This window comes from Crocodylus porosus, unplaced genomic scaffold (assembly GCF_001723895.1).
Source record: "Crocodylus porosus isolate Cpor-Errol unplaced genomic scaffold, CroPor_comp1, whole genome shotgun sequence".
Classification (NCBI taxonomy): Eukaryota; Metazoa; Chordata; order Crocodylia; family Crocodylidae; genus Crocodylus; species Crocodylus porosus.
In genome coordinates, this window is record NW_017728932.1 from 10,620,523 (window position 1) to 10,640,655 (window position 20,133).

General features: G+C 48.4%; 1 protein-coding gene across 3 annotated transcripts in view; it reads left to right on the forward strand.

Annotated features, from left to right (window-relative positions):
• Positions 1-20,133, forward strand: part of CLUH (clustered mitochondria homolog) — a 47,038-nt gene that overhangs the window by 21,806 nt on the left and 5,099 nt on the right. For all 3 annotated transcript variants that reach the window (XM_019545565.1, XM_019545566.1, XM_019545564.1), the window contains exons 6-24: positions 472-626; positions 1,889-2,014; positions 4,035-4,182; positions 4,973-5,065; positions 5,702-6,396; positions 7,684-7,901; positions 8,619-8,723; positions 9,805-9,905; positions 11,104-11,256; positions 11,891-11,953; positions 12,655-12,899; positions 13,720-13,804; positions 14,123-14,276; positions 14,825-14,964; positions 15,378-15,458; positions 16,318-16,443; positions 17,028-17,149; positions 18,212-18,305; positions 18,971-19,105. In XM_019545565.1, the coding sequence (XP_019401110.1) occupies positions 472-626; positions 1,889-2,014; positions 4,035-4,182; positions 4,973-5,065; positions 5,702-6,396; positions 7,684-7,901; positions 8,619-8,723; positions 9,805-9,905; positions 11,104-11,256; positions 11,891-11,953; positions 12,655-12,899; positions 13,720-13,804; positions 14,123-14,276; positions 14,825-14,964; positions 15,378-15,458; positions 16,318-16,443; positions 17,028-17,149; positions 18,212-18,305; positions 18,971-19,105 (3,039 nt within the window). The remainder of the gene's footprint in view (positions 1-471; positions 627-1,888; positions 2,015-4,034; positions 4,183-4,972; positions 5,066-5,701; positions 6,397-7,683; positions 7,902-8,618; positions 8,724-9,804; positions 9,906-11,103; positions 11,257-11,890; positions 11,954-12,654; positions 12,900-13,719; positions 13,805-14,122; positions 14,277-14,824; positions 14,965-15,377; positions 15,459-16,317; positions 16,444-17,027; positions 17,150-18,211; positions 18,306-18,970; positions 19,106-20,133) is intronic.

Below are 20,133 nucleotides of genomic sequence, written 5' to 3' on the forward strand. Positions count from 1 at the left end.
GCTCCACTGAGTCCTGGACAAATGCCTGAATAGCACGGCTGGGCCAAGGGAAGGAAGCTTAAGGTCCAGCATTTTGCATGCAAACTGTAAAGGCTGGATGTCAGCACTGTGCAGTAGCGATCCCACTCTGCAAGAGAGAAGGGAGAACTTCTGGTTTCTACTTCTTGCAAAGTTTCTCAGAGGAGCTTCAGATCCCTTCTGTTTATCCTTGGGCTTCCCTTAAGCTTGCTGCTGCAAGAAATACATGTGGTCTAAAGACAAATTGAGTATAAAGACAGGTTGTAGAACATTGCATGACAAAAACCATCACAGCGTGCAGTGCTTTGAGAGCTTGGAAGTTTGTAAACCCTGGTCCTCCGGGCTATGGGCTGGGGAGCAAACAGAACTTGCACATGGAAAGTATGAAGTGTGGGTGGCTTTCCAGAACAGAAGCCAGCAGATGGAAGCTCTCGTGTGGTGTGCTTTTTCCAGCCTTTGCAGTGCCTAAAAGTATTGACCATGAGTGGGTGGAACCCCCCACCTGGCAACCGAAAAATGCACGGAGACCTCATGTACCTGTACGTCATCACTGTGGAGGATCGACACGTTAGCATCACAGCATCCACCAGAGGCTTTTACTTGAATCAGTGAGTAATTGAGAGTTTCCCTTTAACCAAGACAGTGAGTTTGCATTAACTGATTGAAAAGGAAGCGTGCTAGAACAAGAGCCCCCTCCCTCTTCATCCTTTGTAATCGGGAGCCTGTTTATATAAAGTCTTAGCAGCTGCTATGCTGGAGCAGCCACATCTAGTGTCTTTCTAAAGTGCCTGATGCTTTGGGAATAAACACCTTCCCCAAATATTCAGCTTGTTGTGCAGGGGTGATGAAAGTTGGAAGAAATTCCTGCCTGATCTCATGGCCAACTGTGCTGTAAAGCACAACATGACCAGCCATGTAAAATCTGTCATTATACTGAATCAAGTACAGGCTCTGCTTATTCATCCTTTACCATGGTAGATAATATCCTAGGCCAACATAAATGTGTGGGCTGAAGAGTGTGAGGCTGTCGCTGACTAAGAAAATCCAAATCAAGGTGATTTATTTCCCGGGGGATGGGAACTGTCACACCGGTAAAACGGGAGACCTCTCTAGTTGAGCACTTCTGTTATATTGGTTGAGCACTATACATCTGGGCCTCCTTTCGACGAGTGAGTTGTTATTGAAACCCAACCTAACCCAAGTTAGGGAAGAAATAACTTGAAAGAGACCGTCCTCAGTCTGCAGCAATGGGGCTCAAAGTAAAGACTGAAGCACGTGCATAGCTTAACTCTGGTGACTAAAGTCCGCTGTAAATTTAACTCTCAACGTTCAGGCAACACTGCCAGCAGATCAGAAGAGCTGCCTTAATAGATCTCCATAGAGAGAGATCTCATTTGCCTGGTCCTGGCAACTCTTCCTTTAGCATTCCTTGATGGTGCGTGAGAAGACTTGTAAGGCTTTTTAGAAAGCTTCTTGGAAAACGAAAGCAGGAGCTGCTGGGTGCTGAATGGGGGAAGGTGAAGCCCTTGTGATTACTGGCAGGAGCAAGGTCTGTTAGGGACTGGTACACATTTGGACATCTGGGGACCCTTGCTTTGCCTTCCCAGTTTGAAGGCAAACCACAGGCCCACAGAACCCAATGGTGGTTCAACTGCTTCTGGATTGGATTTGCTGCCCTCTCTCGGGGCACAGGTTCACGGAGGTTGACAGTGACTTGAGTGGAGAGACTATCTGTGCCTTTCCAGGGGACCCTTGCAGCCTATCTGACCGCACAGAGAAGATGGGGTCTCCATTCTTGCACAGCTCATGACTTTCTGCAGCTGTTTCACATATAGCATCAAGATTGAGATTCTTTTTTATTCCTTTGCAGGTCAACAGCGTACAATTTCAATCCCAAGCCTGCCAACCCCAGCTTCCTCAGCCATTCCCTGGTAGAGCTGCTTAACCAGATCAGCCCGACCTTCAAAAAAAACTTTTCAACTCTGCAGAAGAAACGGTAGCAGTAGTGTTTTTCCCTCACTGCTTGCCTTGAGTGATGTGATGGGTTAGATATTTGGCTTGCACTCTGGGGTTTGGATGCTGCTGTCTGTCTTGAAGCCAGGTGTTTATCGTAACACACTCCACTTCACAAAACTAGCATGGCAGGGTGATGCTTGGTGGAGGTTAATGCAACCCTTGGCACTTGTGTAGCAAAGGCTTACAAGCAGTTAAAACTTACATATGCATAAGGTTGGTCGCTGTTCGGGGAACCCAGGGATCCTGATGGTAAATCTCCTTATTTAGTTTTCCTGGCAGTGACAGCTGGACTAGGCTTGCTTCAAGCATGTAAATTAGCACTAACAAGTGCTGCTGGAGGCAGAACAGGAACAACTTTTCTTTATGAGACTATGTTAGTTGCAGTGTATAGCTCCATTGATCCCTGCACTGAGGAGTAATCTATCTGCAGTTTTGTATGAAGATGGGGAGGAGAGAGAAGTGTTACATTCTGTGTGGGATGCAAACTCCAAAAAGGGCTTGCCTTTGCAAGGAAGCTTGTGAAAGAAGCTGAAGCATGATTCGGTGTACAGTGGCCCTCAGGATGGGACACTTATCCAGGAGGGTCTGTAGCTGATTGTTACCTGAACCAGGTTTTTACTATTGGTGCCTCCAAAGAGAGAATGTGGGGCAGGGGGAGAAAAGCTAGCTGAGCTCGGGAATAGTGAATGAGTGGATGATCCTGCCAGCAGGTGTTCTTGCATGGAAGCAAAAAAAAAAATAAACTGAACAGCCCAATATCAAGAAGAGTAATGTATGTGGCTTTGCTTAAAATAATTATTCCCTTTCCAATTTAAATTTTCACGAATGTAAATTTCCCCAGATTGTTTCTAACTCTTGTTATTGCATTCATGGACAGTTTTATTCCCCTGCCCTTTCTGAATGGAACCACTCGTCCTGCTCCAGAATGGCGGGTCCTGTACGAAATCTGTCATTCTTGGGAGCGTCCGCTTAAACTGCCCAGCTCGGCAGGGTATAAATTAACGGGCGTATTGTATGGCTTTCAAGAGTCCTGCTTCTGGTCTCATTAAGTGGACAAAAATGACATTATATAAAAGCTAGAAATTGGGGTGGCCTGAAATGCACCACTGTGACTATCTGGCCATTTAAAAAATGATTATCCTGTTGCTTGTTGGGCCAGAAATGCGTGCAGATGGGATTTTTGTCACCTGCTGAGAGGAGTGAAGCTGTATAGAAGGCTGTTAAGTTAAGCTTGGCTTTTGCTTCATTGCTGGATGTGCAACAAGACCAGTAGCTTATAATGCAACCATATGGGTTCCAAACCCATATGGCTATACGCAACCCCAGGACCCAGGCACAATCCCACCTCGCACATGCAGAACTGACATGGGCTGTGTGTGGCTGGGAGCTGGTATTGGCATGACATGGGGAGCTCTAGAGCAGCAGTTCTCAACCTTTTTTGTACCATTTGTAAACATTGATCGCCAGTCCTGACCCAGTAAATAGTTTAAGTAGAAAACATCCCCCTGGCCCTGCCTGTGCCCTTCACTCTTGACTTGCTGCTCCCAGCCCCCCAGTGTGTGTGGGGGGGGGGCATGAGGGCACTCTGCCAGCCTGCAAGGGAAAAACCCTTGCACATTTTTTGTCCTTTTAAAGGAGAATCCATTTTTAAAGTTTTTTTGTTTGTGACCGTTTCATATATTCTTGCAACCCACTTCTGGGTCACAACCCATAGGTTGAGAAATGCTGCTCTAGAGTGCTTTCTTCGGGCAAAATGTTATGCCTCCAAAACCCAGCTGATTTTTCTCCAGGCTTCTGCTGCTGTGAGCAGGTGAATGCAGATATAGCTCGGGAGATGCTTGTCTCCCAATGGATCTGGCTGTGTCTCTTTCTTGGGTAGAACTAGCTGAGATGTAATTCTTAATCAAAGCAAGCTTTGTTGTGGATGAACAGGCAAAGTTGTCTAAATACAAGACATCCTTCATTGCAAAGAATTGTAATAGTCCTTCACTCCAAACTAGGGTCCAGAGACATCCCTTTGAACGGATAGCTACCCCCTTCCAGGTGTACAGCTGGACAGCACCACAGGCAGAACATGCTATGGACTGTGTGAGGGCAGAAGATGCTTATACTTCAAGGCTGGGCTATGAAGAGCACATACCTGGACAGGTATGTAGCTACACTTTGGGAGTGGTGCCAGCAATGGTATCTTTACTGTTTTTTTTCCATTTGTACAGCTGTTTTTAATCTTATCCCAGTGAATAACAGCCTCCCCAGTATCCATGCCAAGTCCAGGATGATTGTGGCCATGCAGCTGGGAGGTCCCTCAAGCAATGTGTTTCAATTGAACCTGGAAAAGATTCTAGGAGCTGTGACATCCAAATGTCTTCTCCAGCTGGTAGAACTGTCTTGCTGCTCACATAACTTTCCCATGTGTGTAAAGGTCTTGAAGCAGGGCTCTCTTCTGGAGGACTCAGTCCTGCGAAACCTTATACCCTGGCTCAGCTTTGAGTAGCTCCATTGAACTCATTGTGCAGAATGTTAAACCAGTGTCAGTGTTGTAGGCACAGAATTCCTTACAGGATGAGCCAGCTTTATGGGGAAAATAGATCTAAACACCCTTCTAAAAGCCTCAAGGTGAACAGTTCCTTGGTCCAAGAATGCTGCAAGGGGTCATCTACCGATGTGTAAACGTAATCCAATCTCATAGGCCAGCTGAGTAGCTTGCAGTGTTCCTGCAAGACTTGAACTGTATGAGTCAGTGCAAGACCTGTCATACCTTGCTGTTTTTAAATGAGCAACATCATTCATGCCTGAAGTGACTGATTGCCGTGCAAGTCTGACTTCACTCTTTAACCTGTAGTAGCAAATACCCCCGTGAACCAGCTTGGAAGCTGTAAATGTGGACTCCCTTCCCTTCTCCGAAGCAGGATTTCATCTAAGGATTTCCCTCTTTCAGACCAGAGACTGGAACGAGGAACTGCAGACCACACGAGAGCTGCCCCGCAAAAACCTGCCAGAGAGGCTGCTGAGGGAACGAGCCATCTTCAAGGTAATCCTGGGACCGAGGGATTTGGAAAGCACTCCCAAGGTCCTACCCTACTGCCCTACTTCACTCTTCTACCAGCCCAGCACAATGCACTAAGCTCCTCACTTAGGCTTCCTGGTTACTCCTCATAAACACAGATGCTTTCCTTTAGGTTTTAAACTGAGGGCTGGGATCTGTATTCATACCCCTCTCCCATCCTGTGCTGATTGCAGAGAGATGTGCTCCTTGTCCTTGGCTCCCTGCTTGGCTCCTGTGGCCAGCAGTGAGGCAGGCTTCTCGTAGCCTTGTGTTGCTGCAGGTCGCATGACACTGCTTCAAGAGGGTTAGGGTGAAGTATAGCAAGCCAGGCACAGAGGTTAGGAAGGGAATTAGCTCCTGATCAGGACTTCAGACTGCTTTCTGCTGTAGCATCCCAAAGTGGCCCAGCTATGGAACTGGGGCTGATCCTTAAGGTATCAAAATACTAGCCAAGCTCTTGAGGCAAACGAGTTGGCCTTGATCATCTGCTGTGGGTGATAATTGATGAGGAGACTTTCGGCAGGGCAAGGGCTAGGCGCTGGGGGGGATGTGGGGAATAGGGAGCCTGCACTCTTTGCTTAGGTCTCTGTCTTGCCTTCATGGTCCACCCCTTGCATGCAGGTCCATAGCGACTTCACCGCAGCAGCTACGAGGGGAGCCATGGCCGTCATTGATGGCAACGTCATGGCCATCAACCCCAGTGAGGAGACCAAGATGCAGATGTTCATTTGGAACAATATTTTCTTCAGCCTGGGCTTTGACGTCCGTGACCATTACAAGGACTTTGGAGGAGACATTGCTGCCTATGTGGCTCCCACCAATGACCTCAATGGGGTGCGGACCTACAGTGCAGTGGATGTGGAGGGGCTCTACACATTGGGGACTGTGGTGGTGGATTATCGAGGTTACCGGGTAACGGCACAGTCCATTATTCCAGGGATCTTGGAACGGGAGCAGGAGCAGAGCGTCATATATGGGTCAATAGACTTTGGCAAGACTGTGGTTTCACACCCCAAGTACCTGGAGCTGCTTGAGAAGACCAGCAGGCCCCTTAAGATCCAGAAGCACAAGGTCCTGAACGACAAGAACGAGGAGGTGGAGCTGTGCTCATCGGTGGAATGCAAGGGCATCATCGGCAATGACGGGCGCCACTACATCCTCGACCTGCTCCGTACCTTCCCCCCTGACCTGAACTTTCTTCCCATAGACGGGGAGGAAATGCCAGAAGAATGTAAAAAAATGGGATTTCCCAAGCAGCACAGACACAAGCTTTGCTGTCTCAGACAAGAGCTTGTGGATGCCTTTGTCGAACACAGGTGAGCTAAATGGATTCTTCCCCCCCGCTGCAGCCTGGTGGCATTTCCATGGGCCAGAGCGCACACAGTATTGTTCCAGACACCTGCAGGCCACCACCTCGCAGCAGAGCGTACGTTACCATGCCACAAATCTACGCCCCCCTCCCCTCTCCCACCTCCTGGCCCTGCAGATGCAATTATAAAAGCTTAATTAGTGAGAGATTAAAACAGTAGGGAGCCTGGCAGGGGTATAGGGAACTGGGGAAAGATGTTCTGCTTATAATCTCCAGTTCTTTATTAGAAGATTGGAGAAAGAGGATCTTCTAAAAGATGTCCTGCGTGCTCCATACTGAGGATGATGTTTCCATTCAAAGGATCTCCTGGTGCTTTAAATATGAAGTACTGTTTGGGAGGCACGTGCCTTCAGAGATCGTTGCGACCACCTCTAGGGTGGAACGTGGCGGCTGCATTGTTAATGATGGTACCGGATCTTGTTAAAAAGTGCAGGAATGCTGTAATTGGCTGCACTGCAATGTGACTGTGAGCCACTGAGTGGTTAATGCTCCAAGTGCCATGCACAAGGCTGTAGGGTATTCAGTTATCAGGCATGTATGGTCAGAATCTAGATCTCGTTTGTCTGAGAGACGGGATCTGTGGTATTCCTGCCGTCACCTGGTGGCAATGCTGATTGATTGCCTCAGGGCTGACTTGGGGTGGTGAGGGGGGTTGGGGAAGTCCCAGCTACTGAACTGGCAGTGACATCAAGGGGTTCCCCTCGGTGCTGGCTTCCCTGGATTAACCTGTCTCTTGGCTGCAGGCACTTCCGCTCACTGTCCTGGGGAAAGCAACCCAGAGCCCAGTCTCTAACTAGGGTCTTGCGCAAATGATGCTGCTGGGCTTCTCCTTGTCCTGCGATGGTTGATATGTGGAATCAGGGATAAAGGAAGCTGCCAAAGCTGCATCCTGCTGCTGATGCTGGAGAGCCCTGTGGCCACTGCAGAGCTCACTTCCCAACATGATGCCTAATGAGAACTGTCATCTCTTGATGTTGGGGCTGGCACATCAGATTGCACAGCCTGCATCCCAGGTCAGGCATAGTATTGCTCCAATATTTTGAGATGTCACCTACCCACAGACTCCGTGCTGTCTTTTAGAGGGGTTTGCCTGTACTCCTCCATCTCTAACCACTGTGATCCTGACTTCTGAAGCAAAGGGCCAGGTTTCGGGATGGTCGTGTAGTCTAGGAGTCTGGCTGTTCTGAGACCTGAGCTGTTGATTCAGCACAATCTCTCCTTTCCTTCACTGTAGGTATCTCTTATTCATGAAACTAGCTGCACTGCAGCTGATGCAGCAGAAGGCAAACAAACCCGAGAGCTCCGGTGTGCTGGAAAACGGGGCTTCCCCAGAGAATGGCACCGAGGAGAGCCAGAAAGCTGAACCGGAGGACAGTAAAATAGAGGAGAGCGTGACTGGATTAGATAGGGTTAAAGAGTTGGCGGAGACCATTGCCTCTGACGATGGAACAGGTACTTGCTGCTCTGCACCAGGATTGGCAGGTTTTCCTTCATAGCTGCTACTAATCCAAGTGGAGGGCTTCCAAGGGGAGGGGTTGGCACAAATCTCCATGCCCTCGGTCACACTAAAATGCCGTGCCTGTCTCCATCGCATGTTGACATGTATGTGGTAGTGTTCGCACGCTAATAAATTAACCATCGCAGCTCTCCAGGGACAGGAGTAGATGAGCACCTTGAACACTAACATGGAGCAAAGCTGTCAGTGTAGGAGGCGCTGACCTATGGCCCCATGCAGTCTGCCAGCTGCTCTGGTTCTCCGCATAGAAAAAGCGATTTAAAGCGGCACTGTCCTGTCCGTGGCTACTGTGTGGTTAGCCTGCGATTCTCAGAAGAGCTTGGGGGTGAGGCAGTCGGGCCCCACCTAAAGTCAATAGAAGCTGTGCAGCCCCTTTAAAAATTCCTTGAAAGTCCCTGGGATTTTTTTTTTTTTTTTTTGCAGTGCCTCTCTTATTCTGCACTGTATGCTCTAACATTGAATTCAGCAGTCTCTCTCCATGCTCCCAGAAAATGTCATGCTACCAGGTGCTTCTCTAGTTTGGCTCTTGAAGATGACGCAGCAACTTCAGTCATCAGCTGGAAAACTTGCCTCCACATCCAGCTTTGGCTTCCTCTACAACCATGCACTGTTCTTGCCACCTTGACAAAATCTCTGTCTCCTTCCTTACCCAGTGGATCCCAAAAGCCGAGAGATGATTCGGAATGCGTGCAAGGCTGTTGGCTCCATTAGCGACACGTCATTTGACATTCGATTTAACCCGGATATCTTCTCGCCAGGTATGAGCTCAGGGTGACCGGTTGGATGCTGCTGTAGAGCATGGCTGTGCCAAGCCACCAGCAGCCAGGTGTTTTCAGGAATTCATTAGTCTGCTAGCAAATAGTCCTGCTGCCATCTGGCTGGGTGGGCGTGATGCATGATTCTCCAAGCTGCTCCGAAAGATGTAATCGATTGTAGTGCCTGAACCACTGAGGACAGGCGGCAAGGAGTCTCCCACCAGTTGTTCACAAAACACTTGCTAGTAGTCTGCAGAGTGCTGGCAGGGCACTTGATCCTGGTGCTCCAGCGCTGCAGCTGCTAGACCACATGAAAAGAAGTGGAAAAACCGCATGGAGCCATACCTTCATGTTTTCTGTGTAAACAGTTCCCAGGGCTGACGCGTAGCTGGGGGTGGGGTTAGACCTGGTGTACAAGGAGTGAAAGCTGGCCGTGATCTGCTTGGAGCCCGTCTGTTCCTTTTGCAAATGAAAGCCTTGATGCTGCATGTGTTGCACAACCCTGGAAATGCCTTCACAGGGGAGCAAGCGTGCTGTTCCCACTGACTCGGAGGACCTGGATTCAACCTTGTCAGTTGATACATGAACAGTCCTCAGTTGTGATATGCAGGTACCTGCTGAAAGCTCTGGGGGAGACAGCACTTCGACTTTGCTGATATGGCACCTTTGAAGGCAGCTTATTTTAACCTGGATCTGTTGGCAGAAAGGGTTTTGAGAGCTGTCAGGGCCTGCAGAGCAGTCAGTCCATCTGACAAATACCCTGGCTTGCTGACTAGGTATTCTACTGCTCTGAGGATGCACAGCACTTGCAAATCTCGCCTGTTATGCAGGGAAAGAATAGGGCCCAGCCTTCAAGGTTTGCAATGCAGAAGAGTGGGTACAGGACAGAACAGCACAGCTTGTAGCAAAGGCAGGCTGCCGAGCACTCTGCAAGAGAAGTAGATCTGAAGGGGCATCCTCAAAGTGGGAAAGGGCACAGTTGCTTGGGTTTCTTTCTGCTTGCTCATATTGCATATGTTCTCTGAATTAATTGCACCCCTGTGCCAGGTCCATCTCTTATTCAGATCTTCAATTTCCTTTCTAGGAGTTCGTTTCCCTGAATCCAGCAAAGAGGAAGTGCAGGATCAGAAACAGTTATTAAAGGATGCTGCTGCTCTCGTACTCTCATGCCAAATTCCAGGCTTGGTAAGGAGCAGGGGTGGGGAGAACTAATACCGCCCTCCAAGAAAGGCAGGCTTCACATCTGATCTTTATTGAAAAGCAGTTGTCAACACAGCTATGCAGTAATTTCTTATCTCAGACAACAGCTGGATTCCCGTGCTGGCCAGTGGGAAGTTCTCCGGATGGCCATGAAGTACAATGAACAATGCAGGCATTGGTGCAAGAGCGTTTGGGATTTTCTTTCACATCCTTTGGTTCAAAGGCATATTTCCCACCCCCCTCAGAACAATGCATTTTACCACTAGTAATTTCAGAAATGCCACCAAGAGTTGGAGCCTATCAAAGCTATAGGGCCAGGAGCCACGCAAATCACCCTGTCTGACCCCTGCACATCTTGCTGTTACCTATTCTAGCTCTGAATCTGCTAATGAGCAGATTTCCTCAGAGCCCACAGTAACAGAAATCGCCTTGCACATAGCAGCTGCATGCAAGCTCTTCCCCCCCGCCACCTGTGCGGCCCACAGGAGAGCTGCTGCCTTCACTACCACCCTCCCCACCCCCGACGCTGCTCCTGGGAGCCAGTGGCGTGGGGTGGTAGGTGGCAGTGCTCCGTCCCCACCACCCATGCATACCCCCTAGCCCCTTTCCCAGTATCCCAGGGGTACGTGTGCCCCCAGTTGACAACCTGTGCCATAGAGCATTGCAGTTTTATACTGGAACTGGCAAGTCCCGCTCCAGGTAGCGTGGCCTTTTCAACAGGCACTATGCATTCTCATGCAGTCTTGTCATTGCTCAAAGATCCCACTTGCTCTCCGACTGCTAATTCAGAGTCCAAGAAAGGAGGAATGATTAGCTCCTGCATAGTAGGAAAGCTGGATTAGTTGTCTCTAGGCTCGTGTTAAGGGAATGGATTGTGGTAATTGTATTTTTGGCAAGTGTTTTAAGTGGAGGCATTAGTCTCATGGGTGGAGCCACTGAGGATCTTGTCTGGGGCTGAGGACCATTGCTTTACCTGAAGTGTGACCCACTACCTCATGAAGTAACCCCCTGAGGTGATGGGGCCAGACATCCAAAGAGATCCTCTCAACTCTGAATAACCTCTCATGACTACTGACTCTTTTCCCCACCCCCCCGTCCTTAACCTGAAAAAGATGCTTTCAACAAGTGTTTTTCTTCTGTGTACAACAAACCACATAGAACTAAGCCAGGCTGTGCTCTGCAGGTCAAAGACTGTCTTGACCACACTGTGCTCCCGATGGACGGCGCCACGTTAGCGGAAGCGATGCACCAGAGGGGCATCAACATGCGCTACCTAGGCAAAGTAGTCGACTTCATCACCAACACCCCTGCCCATGCACAGCTGGATCACGTCTTTGTAAGCGCCGGCCTTTGTTTCAGGCTGTCACTTCCACTCCCGCTGGGATAATTTGTCCTGGCCAAAATCCAACTTGGCTAATTGCATTCTGCACTTTAAAAATAATAATAATAAACAGTGAGGCTTCAGACAGCAACCCGTGCTTAGCAGGGGAGCTGGTTTGCTCTGCATGCTTAGACGTGAGCAGGGAGGATGAATCTGTGAAGGGCTCTGGGAGTCTAAGGGGGTGAAAGCCACTGCCTGCTGGGCCAGAGACTGCACGTTGCAGGCCACACAGTGCTTGCAAAGTCCAAATGGACCGCCTGTTACAGTGGGCTGTGGTGTTTGAGCTGGGGTCCTGTTCCACCGCCCGGTCCATTCTGAATGTCGGTCCTGTTGGTTGGGGGTGTCTGGTATTTTACTGTAGTCCCAAGAGGCACCAGGCACCAAGCAAAGTCCCATCGGATAAAGCGACACCTCCACACGCATCTTCCCACCCTTGCAGTCCAAATACCTTGTTAGAGTAAGGCTTACTGTGTGAAGAGGGGCTTGCAGAACCATATTTCCTCTGCATGGGTGCATCGATAGCAGCACATCTAAAAGGAAAAGGTTTGTTTCTTTGTCTCCATTGACTGACTTTCTGCTCTTTGGATAGAAAATTGGACTCAGCGAATTGATCACTCGATCAGCCAAACACATCTTCAAGACGTACCTTCAGGTATGAGTGAGTGGCAGTCTAACCTCTTGCCTTGCATGTTCTCTAATGATTTTTCAGAAGTGGGTAGCTGTTCAAAGCTGTTTCCTCATTAGATAGATCATGGATGTTGCCTAGCAACTGGAAGTACAGTCTCATTAGGACTAAAATAGGTGCAGACCCACATATGAGGGAAAACAAGTTCCCACTTGAAGGCAACTCCCCCAGAGGATAATCATTCATGCTTTTCTTCCCCAGTATTTCACTTGTTACGTTAAAGGCTTTTAAGAGCAAACTCAGTTTGCCTTCCTTGTAAAACACTTAGTCCTTTTAAGCAAACATTGGTGCATTTGCCCCCCCCCCAGCAAAGCTTGTTTACTCTATGAACTCAAGGACATGTAGCAATGCATTTGGCTTTTTTCCAGAAACGAAAAAACCCGTTTTGTGGGGGTTCAGTATGACAGTGTATCCCAAGTAACTGTACAGAATGTGGGCAGGAGGTGAGCGAGTATGAGAGAAATCCTAAATGATTTTTACATTCAGAACTTCAGCTCTGATTTTGTTCTGAGAAATGCCCTCCTACAAACTTCCCTCTGCCTCAGTCAGGCACCGTGATGGTATTCACAGGACAGATTGGTCTGGATTTCTAGTAGCATCAAGGTTGGATCAACAGATTTGTAACATAGAAACATTCCCCCTCGACTAACTTCGGTGTCTTGCTGCAGGGTGTAGAGCTGTCGGGCTTATCGGCAGCCATCAGCCACTTCCTCAATTGCTTCCTAAGCTCCTTCCCAAATCCAATTGCCCATCTTCCAGCTGATGAGCTAGTCTCCAAGAAGAAGAACAAGAAAAGGAAAAACAGGAACCTTGGAAATGCTGATAACACTGCATGGGCTAGCATGACCCCTCAGGAGCTTTGGAAGAATATTTGTTCCGAGGCAAAAAGCTACTTTGATTTTAACCTCAAATGGTAAGCACAGATTTACCCACAGTTCCCTCACCTTCTGCCTGATTTCTCCCCAAATGTTGGCAGCTTCATTTTGAATATTTGATTCCAATTTTGTAAGAGATTTTTTTTTTTTTTTTAAAGGCTTAAATTACATATGAGAAAAGGCCAAGAGATAGAGGCTGGGGCAAGGATGGGAGGATTTCGGGTGGCATTGGAAACCAAATGGACTCCACGATGCAAAGATAGCCAAAAAGGCTAAGACTGCTCCTGAGGAGAGAGCTCCTGTAGCAGGAGGGACAAGAAACCACCACCATCTAAGCAAGTAGGGGGAGAGGGTGCTGTCCTAGACACCAGGATCAGGTGTTAAACTGGAACTCACTCCAGTTTAACTCTCAGCTATGTGCTGGACCAGGCAGTAGGGCAGTGGGACGATAAAGGTTGGATGGGAAGAATAGAGCATTTAGCTAAAACATCCACAGCAAAGAATAAAATGTGTTTTAAGACCACTGTCAGATCTAGATCAGCTGAAAGTAGAGACACTTCAGGTTTTTTTTTTTTACCAAAAACAGACACACCCCAATTCTGCCTTTTCCCAGTGCAGACACTTAACACAGAGGAAAGGCAGAGAGGCACGTGTGACCCATGAGAACTAGAATAGACACCGCACTGTGAGGTTCCAGTAAGTAATCCTTGTGCTTTGCTGGCCTTGTTGTGTTAAAATGCAGTGGTGCACGGTGTATTGCAGCTGCTGATTTTTTTTCAGGGCTTCAGATGCATCTTAGGTGGCTACTCTTGAAAGCAGACTTACCCTGAATATGTGGTTTTTTGTGTCCTTTTGCAGCGAAAGCATTGATCAAGCTGCAGAAGTGTATAACCTACAGAAAATCACCCTTCTCCGAGAGATTTCCCTCAAAACTGGAATCCAGGTGAGATCCAAGTCCTCCCTCTTTCCCTTGTTGCTTCTTCCCATGGGAGACGTCCTAGGTTGAGGCATGTGTGGATTCATACTACAAGGTCTTTTGCAGATTAATTCCCTACTGTGCGTGCCTTCGAGGGATTTATGGCAACAAAGGGATTCTAATTGGTTCCATTGCAGGATAAATGTGCCCCATGTCGTTCAGGGAAATTGGTCTCCTCGAACGCTCTCCCTTTGACTGACCAAAGTGTGCCACTGCTCGCAATACAAAGCAAAGTCACTGTTTGGCATTGGTTATGTCAGAGTTGTTACTTTTTGCTTCTCTCAGATCCTGCTGAAAGAATACAACTTTGACAACCGGCACAAACCCACCTTCACGGAGGAGGATATTCTCAACATCTTCCCTGTAGTGAAGCATGTAAACCCCAAAGCCTCTGACGCTTTCCACTTCTTCCAGAGTGGACAAGCAAAAGTACAGCAAGGTACGAACAATATATGCTACCACACCTCTTTTCTTCAGGCTAGTGTTTGGTGCCACTGACCATACTTAACCGTGTACCAAGCACCGTGCAGCATGGCAAGCTGCCCCTTAATCCCATTCTGGAGAAGAGCAGTTTCCAAGTCCATGGAAAATACAGCCTCGCCACTGAGGGGCTTGGTGTGGGTCTGAGAACTGAGATCAAGGAAGTGCTTAAATTTTTATCACAAGACTAAGGAAAAGGCAGAATTGGGCTGTCCTAACAAGTTGGCGACCTGTCATTGAATAGCTATTTGTCCCACTACTTTTTCCCTGAATTGCAGAGACTTCTCTGTGTTCTTCCTATATACTTCTGTATGGATAGTGCTGATTCCGACTCTGACAATAAAAGTAGAGCTTTTGCACTGCTTGAGATTGGTAGCCCAAGAATTTGGCAGAAAAATTCAACCTTGTTTAATTTTTAGCCTTCTGTCTAGGCATGCAGCTAGACATGAAGGAAAGGGAGGTGGCAGGTAAACACTTACTCAACATGCTTCCTATTTTGTGTTCCAGGTTTCTTGAAGGAGGGCTGTGAGCTCATCAATGAAGCCTTAAACTTGTTTAACAATGTGTATGGTGCTATGCATGTAGAAATCTGTGCCTGCCTCAGGCTGTTAGCACGCCTCAACTATATCATGGGAGACTATTCAGAGGTATGCAATCCTTGCTGGAGCTTTCCAGACAGTGCGTGAAATGGTGAACATGATCCTCTCTGGCCATTTCCCCTTTCTGTTTCCCTGCTCTGGGTGGGGGGTATAAATTCTGCTTCCAGGCTGCAAAATAATGCAAATTAGCTTGAACTGGGAAAAGAAGTAGCTGAACACTAATCTTCCGAAGAAGACAAATTGCTCCCTTGTTTCAGTGTTTCCCACTGGTGCCACCTCAGTTAGCCCAGGGCTTTCCTCCTCTGCAGCTGGAACAGAATCCCACCTCCTTTGCCTCCTAACAGAAGTTTTGAAATCTGGGTCCTGAGACGGTTGTCATCAAGCCTCCTAGTATACGCAAGGCATCTCTTGCAAGCTTATAGCTCAACATTTGCATCACTGTCTTGATGGTTCTTTTCTAGGCCTTAAGTAATCAACAGAAAGCGGTACTGATGAGCGAGAGGGTCCTGGGCATTGAGCATCCCAACACAATCCAAGAATATGTAAGTATGAGGATTTAAAGGTGGCATGACCTATTCATGCCTGCATCCTTGAAGTAGCTGCTGTTCTCCTTAGCCCTGCAGAACTCTCCCCAGAATCCCCTTTTTCCCACGTAGCACACTTGTCTTGGAAGCTCTCTTGTCTCTCTAGGTTTCATGATGCTTAGAAATGAGATGTGTGGAACAGGCACCCCTTACCTTAGGAGTTACTGATGAAGTTCTGAAGGGCAGGCAAGACGATGAATGCTTAGTGACAGCAACGAGAGAGGGGGATTGTAATAATGTCCTCCTCTGTTAGCCCCAGCTGCCAACACTACTGAGTCCTTTCTGGATGTGCAAATGCAAAGCATGCAGTCCTTACAATAAGAATCTGTTCTGGCAGTTGCTGTCATTTTGAAGGGTCTCAGCCTTATGATTTTGTAAGCTAATAGTTTAACTGAGGATTGACACAAACATCCTATCCTATCTTTTCCAATCTGGATTCTTGTTGGGTGCAGTTTTTTGCTCAGTTGCCCAATGCCTTTATACATCACACATTCATCCTGCTTATTCTCCACCCCCTCCTGATTTTTTTTTTTTTTTGCAAGATTTCATGTAATAGCTGGGTACTGCACATGCTGGTCAGTTTTGAAATCTTCCTTGAAATTACTAGGAGACTATTAATGCAACTCGCTCTTAATGGTGTATGTTGTGTGGATGCATCAGTGCGCTTCTGCAGTAATAAGTCAGTCTAGTTTTTTTGTAGCAGTTGAAGTCTGTCATGTTCCTACATATTTCCCTCAATAGGAAAGGAGATGCGAGCTTTTGTCTGCTTCACAATGGGGTTCGACACCTGGCACTCAAATGTTTCTTACCTTTGTAGATGCACCTTGCTTTGTATTGCTTTGCAAACAGCCAGCTCTCAACAGCATTAAATTTACTGTACCGTGCACGCTACCTCATGCTGTTGGTATTTGGGGAGGATCACCCAGAAATGGCACTCTTGGACGTAAGTAATCCTTCGGAATAAACCCTTTCAACCCTTGTGGTTGGCTCTGAAGCTTCTTCACCTTTTTAACTCCCTATGAACAGTCATTGCCTCCCTTCCGCTGTGCTTTTTGCACACCCTTTTTCCTCTTAGGTGAGGAGAAGGAGGCTTGCATAGGAAGTGGTTCTCTGGGGGGAAGTGGAGGGGAGGTTGGCCTCTGGTTAATACGCTCACCGGGGGGGAGGCTTGGGGAATCTGGTTCATCCCAGCTGTGGACCTTGGGAAAACATTTAACCGGCCCACTCCTCAACTACCCATTCCATAGCTAAAATGGAGATTTCCACCCCCCCCCCATCTTGTTTGCCTTGCTTAGACTGAGCTCATAATGGCAAGGATGTAGGGGCTTTGGCACGTGCAGTCTCTAGCACAATGGGGTCCTGATGTCTTTTGGGGACTTCTTGGTGCTCCTGCCAACATAAATAGCTAAAAGAAATGCAGGTTCACAAGTTGATCTCTTACTTGAGCCTTAGGGTTTGCTCAGGACTCGCTTTTTTCCTGAGGTGCCTCTGGCTGTCTTCTAACATCTGACTGGTGTTTCTCCTCAGAACAACATAGGCTTGGTGCTCCATGGAGTTATGGAGTATGACCTGTCCCTCCGATTCCTGGAGAACGCTCTGGCAATCAACTCCAAGTATCATGGCTCCAAGTCTCTGAAGGTTGCACTGAGGTGAGGCAGAGTTCGGAGTGCCTTTGTCTGGGAGGGGAAGAAAGGGATTAATACAATGGGAACTGTGGACTGTAAAAAATCTACTTGTTGGGGCCCTTGGCAAATGGATGTGGGAGGCCCTGCTTGGAATTACTGCTGCCGCCACATTGCAACCCATCGGCTCTACTTCAGGGCAGCAAGAAATCTCATTAGCTCGTACCCCAGAGTCTGCCGTTGTTTTCCAACAGTCGATGGACGCAAGTTCTGCAGAGAGCTTCTTTCCACCCCCTCCACCCTGGCATTGAGATGCGGGGAGAGATCCAGCTCCTGGAATAGACGAGGAGATGAGGCAAATAGAAAGGCCCTCCTCCCCTCGTAACACATACCGTTCCGAAACCATCGCAGCTGCTGAATTGAGGCGAAGTCGACTCTCTCTTCGTGGGAAAGACTGGGTGACTGGAGGCAGCGGCTCACTGTCGCTGCCACTGCCTCTTGCCAGCTGTCGCTGCATTGGAGGAGTCAGACTCGGAGCTCCAACTCCGAGCTGGCCTAATTTAAGATTCTCCCATTTCACTAAGAAACAAAAAGTGCTTTGAAAACGGGCTCCTTTCTCTTGGTCCAGTCACCTTGTAGGGAGGGGATCTCGGCCAGCTGGGCAACCTCCTGGCTTTCAGCACCGTGTGGATGTGCTGTAGTGTACATGTAAAACAAACAGCTGGCATTTGAGCACTTCCCTAGACCCAGCAGGAAGCGGCCCAAAACTCTCACATTTGACCTGAGGTGGTACTTTGGTCAAGATGTCAAGAGTTTTAATGCCCTTACTCCCAGGGTGCAAAAAAACCTGCAAAGCTAACCCAAGCTAGAAGAGCATTACTACTGTGCTGCCCAGCGCATGGAGTATCTGCCCTCCTTCGACCCCCAACAATTAGTTGACTGCAGGTGGCAAGGGGGTGTTGCTTTTGTGACAGCAGTGTCCTGGCACTGCACCGAGTTACCACCTCGCAGCAGGCGAGAAGGGGATTTTCTTCCTCCTTTGACCATGAGGTGACAAAGCCGCTTGGGCCTCCTGTCTTTCCCTTGCAGCCATCACTTGGTAGCCCGAGTGTACGAGAGCAAGGCAGAATTCCGGTCGGCTCTCCAGCACGAAAAAGAAGGCTACACGATCTACAAAAACCAGGTCGGGCATATAAGTTGCTTCACTTGTACTGTGTGATGTCTTGTAACCCAAGCGGGCTGCTTTCCTGAACAGCTGGGGGGGGGGCTCTTCCTAAACTTGGAGGACATGAAGGTCCTGCCCGGTGGCCCGGGGGAAATGAGCTTTAGTTACAGCAGTTCTGTCCATGTGGCAGAATGGGATGGCAGTGGTGGGCTTTGGAGTACATTTCTGCCTTTTTTTGCCCTTTTGAAACTGGAGGCCCGAACTGGGCATAAACCAGACAGAGCCTGAGAGAGCTGCCTCTCCTGCGTGCAGTCCTCGCTGGTGCACAGCAAACCTGACATGTCTGGGAAGAACCCTGCAAGGTGAAGAAACCCATTTGATTTAATTCCTTCTCACTGACAAAAAGCATGGCCTGTTTGAGGGAGAGGTCAGTCACCTCCCCCTCCAGATGTCACCTTGGTGCCAGCACAGTCATGGTAAGAAGCTGCCCGCCCACAGGCAATGTCACATGCGACGCCACGTCATCCATGAGCGCTGCCATGAAATGAAGCCCAGCTTTAGTGGGTTTCAGCAGGCAGTCTCATGCAACCTCCAGCAACCATTTTGGTGCTAGGATTCAAGCTGAGTTTGTGTACGTTTTTGCTCTGCCTCTGTGATGCAACATATCGTCGTTTCTGACTTAGCTCGGAGAACATCACGAAAAGACCAAAGAAAGCTCCGAGTACTTGAAATACCTGACGCAGCAAGCCGTGGCTCTTCAACGCACAATGAACGAGATCTACAAGAATGGATCCAACGCTAACATTATGCCACTTAAGGTAACTTGACATGCATTGGAGTAGTCAGGGCATCTTGCATTAGGGTTGCATGAACAGCAGCAAAGAGTTTGCCATGATGGCTGTGCTTGGTTTCTCATTGTGTGGGAAATAGTACCGGCTTTAGCAGCACTCCCCAGATCACGTAAAGAACATCTCTTTGGCAGGTAGTTATTTCTACATTGGAAGATCCTAAGTGCAGCTATATGTCTGCTGAGCAGGTGGGATTTTTGAACAACCTTCTGTGGTTGTGTGGGTGACCTCCCGCTGGAAGGAATGGCCTGGGCAGCCTCCCGACCTTTGGTAGTTATTTTTCCTGCTAGAGCGCTGCACCCCTCGCCTGTTAGCACAGGGGTTGAGGGGCAGTTTGCTCGCAAGAGAGCGGCTGCATGCATGTAGGCACTTCCTTGTTTTCAGTCTTAATTCCAGAGGGACTCTAGAAATAGGTGTGCTTGGCACAGGCTGAAACATAAATGCTTTGTTCATATTGGCACTTGAAGGCCTTGTTTGTGTAAAACCGTAACATGAGCAGCTGCTCTGGGCCTTGATTTAGTTTTTGAAGAAGCTCCCCAGCCAGGAGGTTGGAGGAAAAACACCAGAAGTAAGATCATGCTGGGTCCTAACCATAATTAAGTGGAGGAGGCCATACAACTGGGACCAACCTGGTTGCAGAGCAGTTGTAAGAAGTAGTACAGTTCACATTGAATAGGAGGTTGGGAGCCTGGAACATCCCTGACTGTAAGTGTGGCTCTTCCTCAGACTTGTTCTAGCCTTAGGCAAGTTGCTGAACCTCCCCATACCTCCATTGCCTCATCTTTGAAATGTCTTCACACACTGTGAAGCTCTTTGGTTTTCTTCTGTGGATCTCGTCACGTGCTCTGTCAGCAGAGCTAGGGTGACTGGAGCATATCGGATCCAAGGAGGAGCTTCCCCTGCTGGGTGTGCTGCAGGACTTAATTTCATAGTTTCATAGTTTCTAGGGTCGGAAGGGACCTGAGCAGATCATCTAGTCCGACCCCCTGTCATGGCAG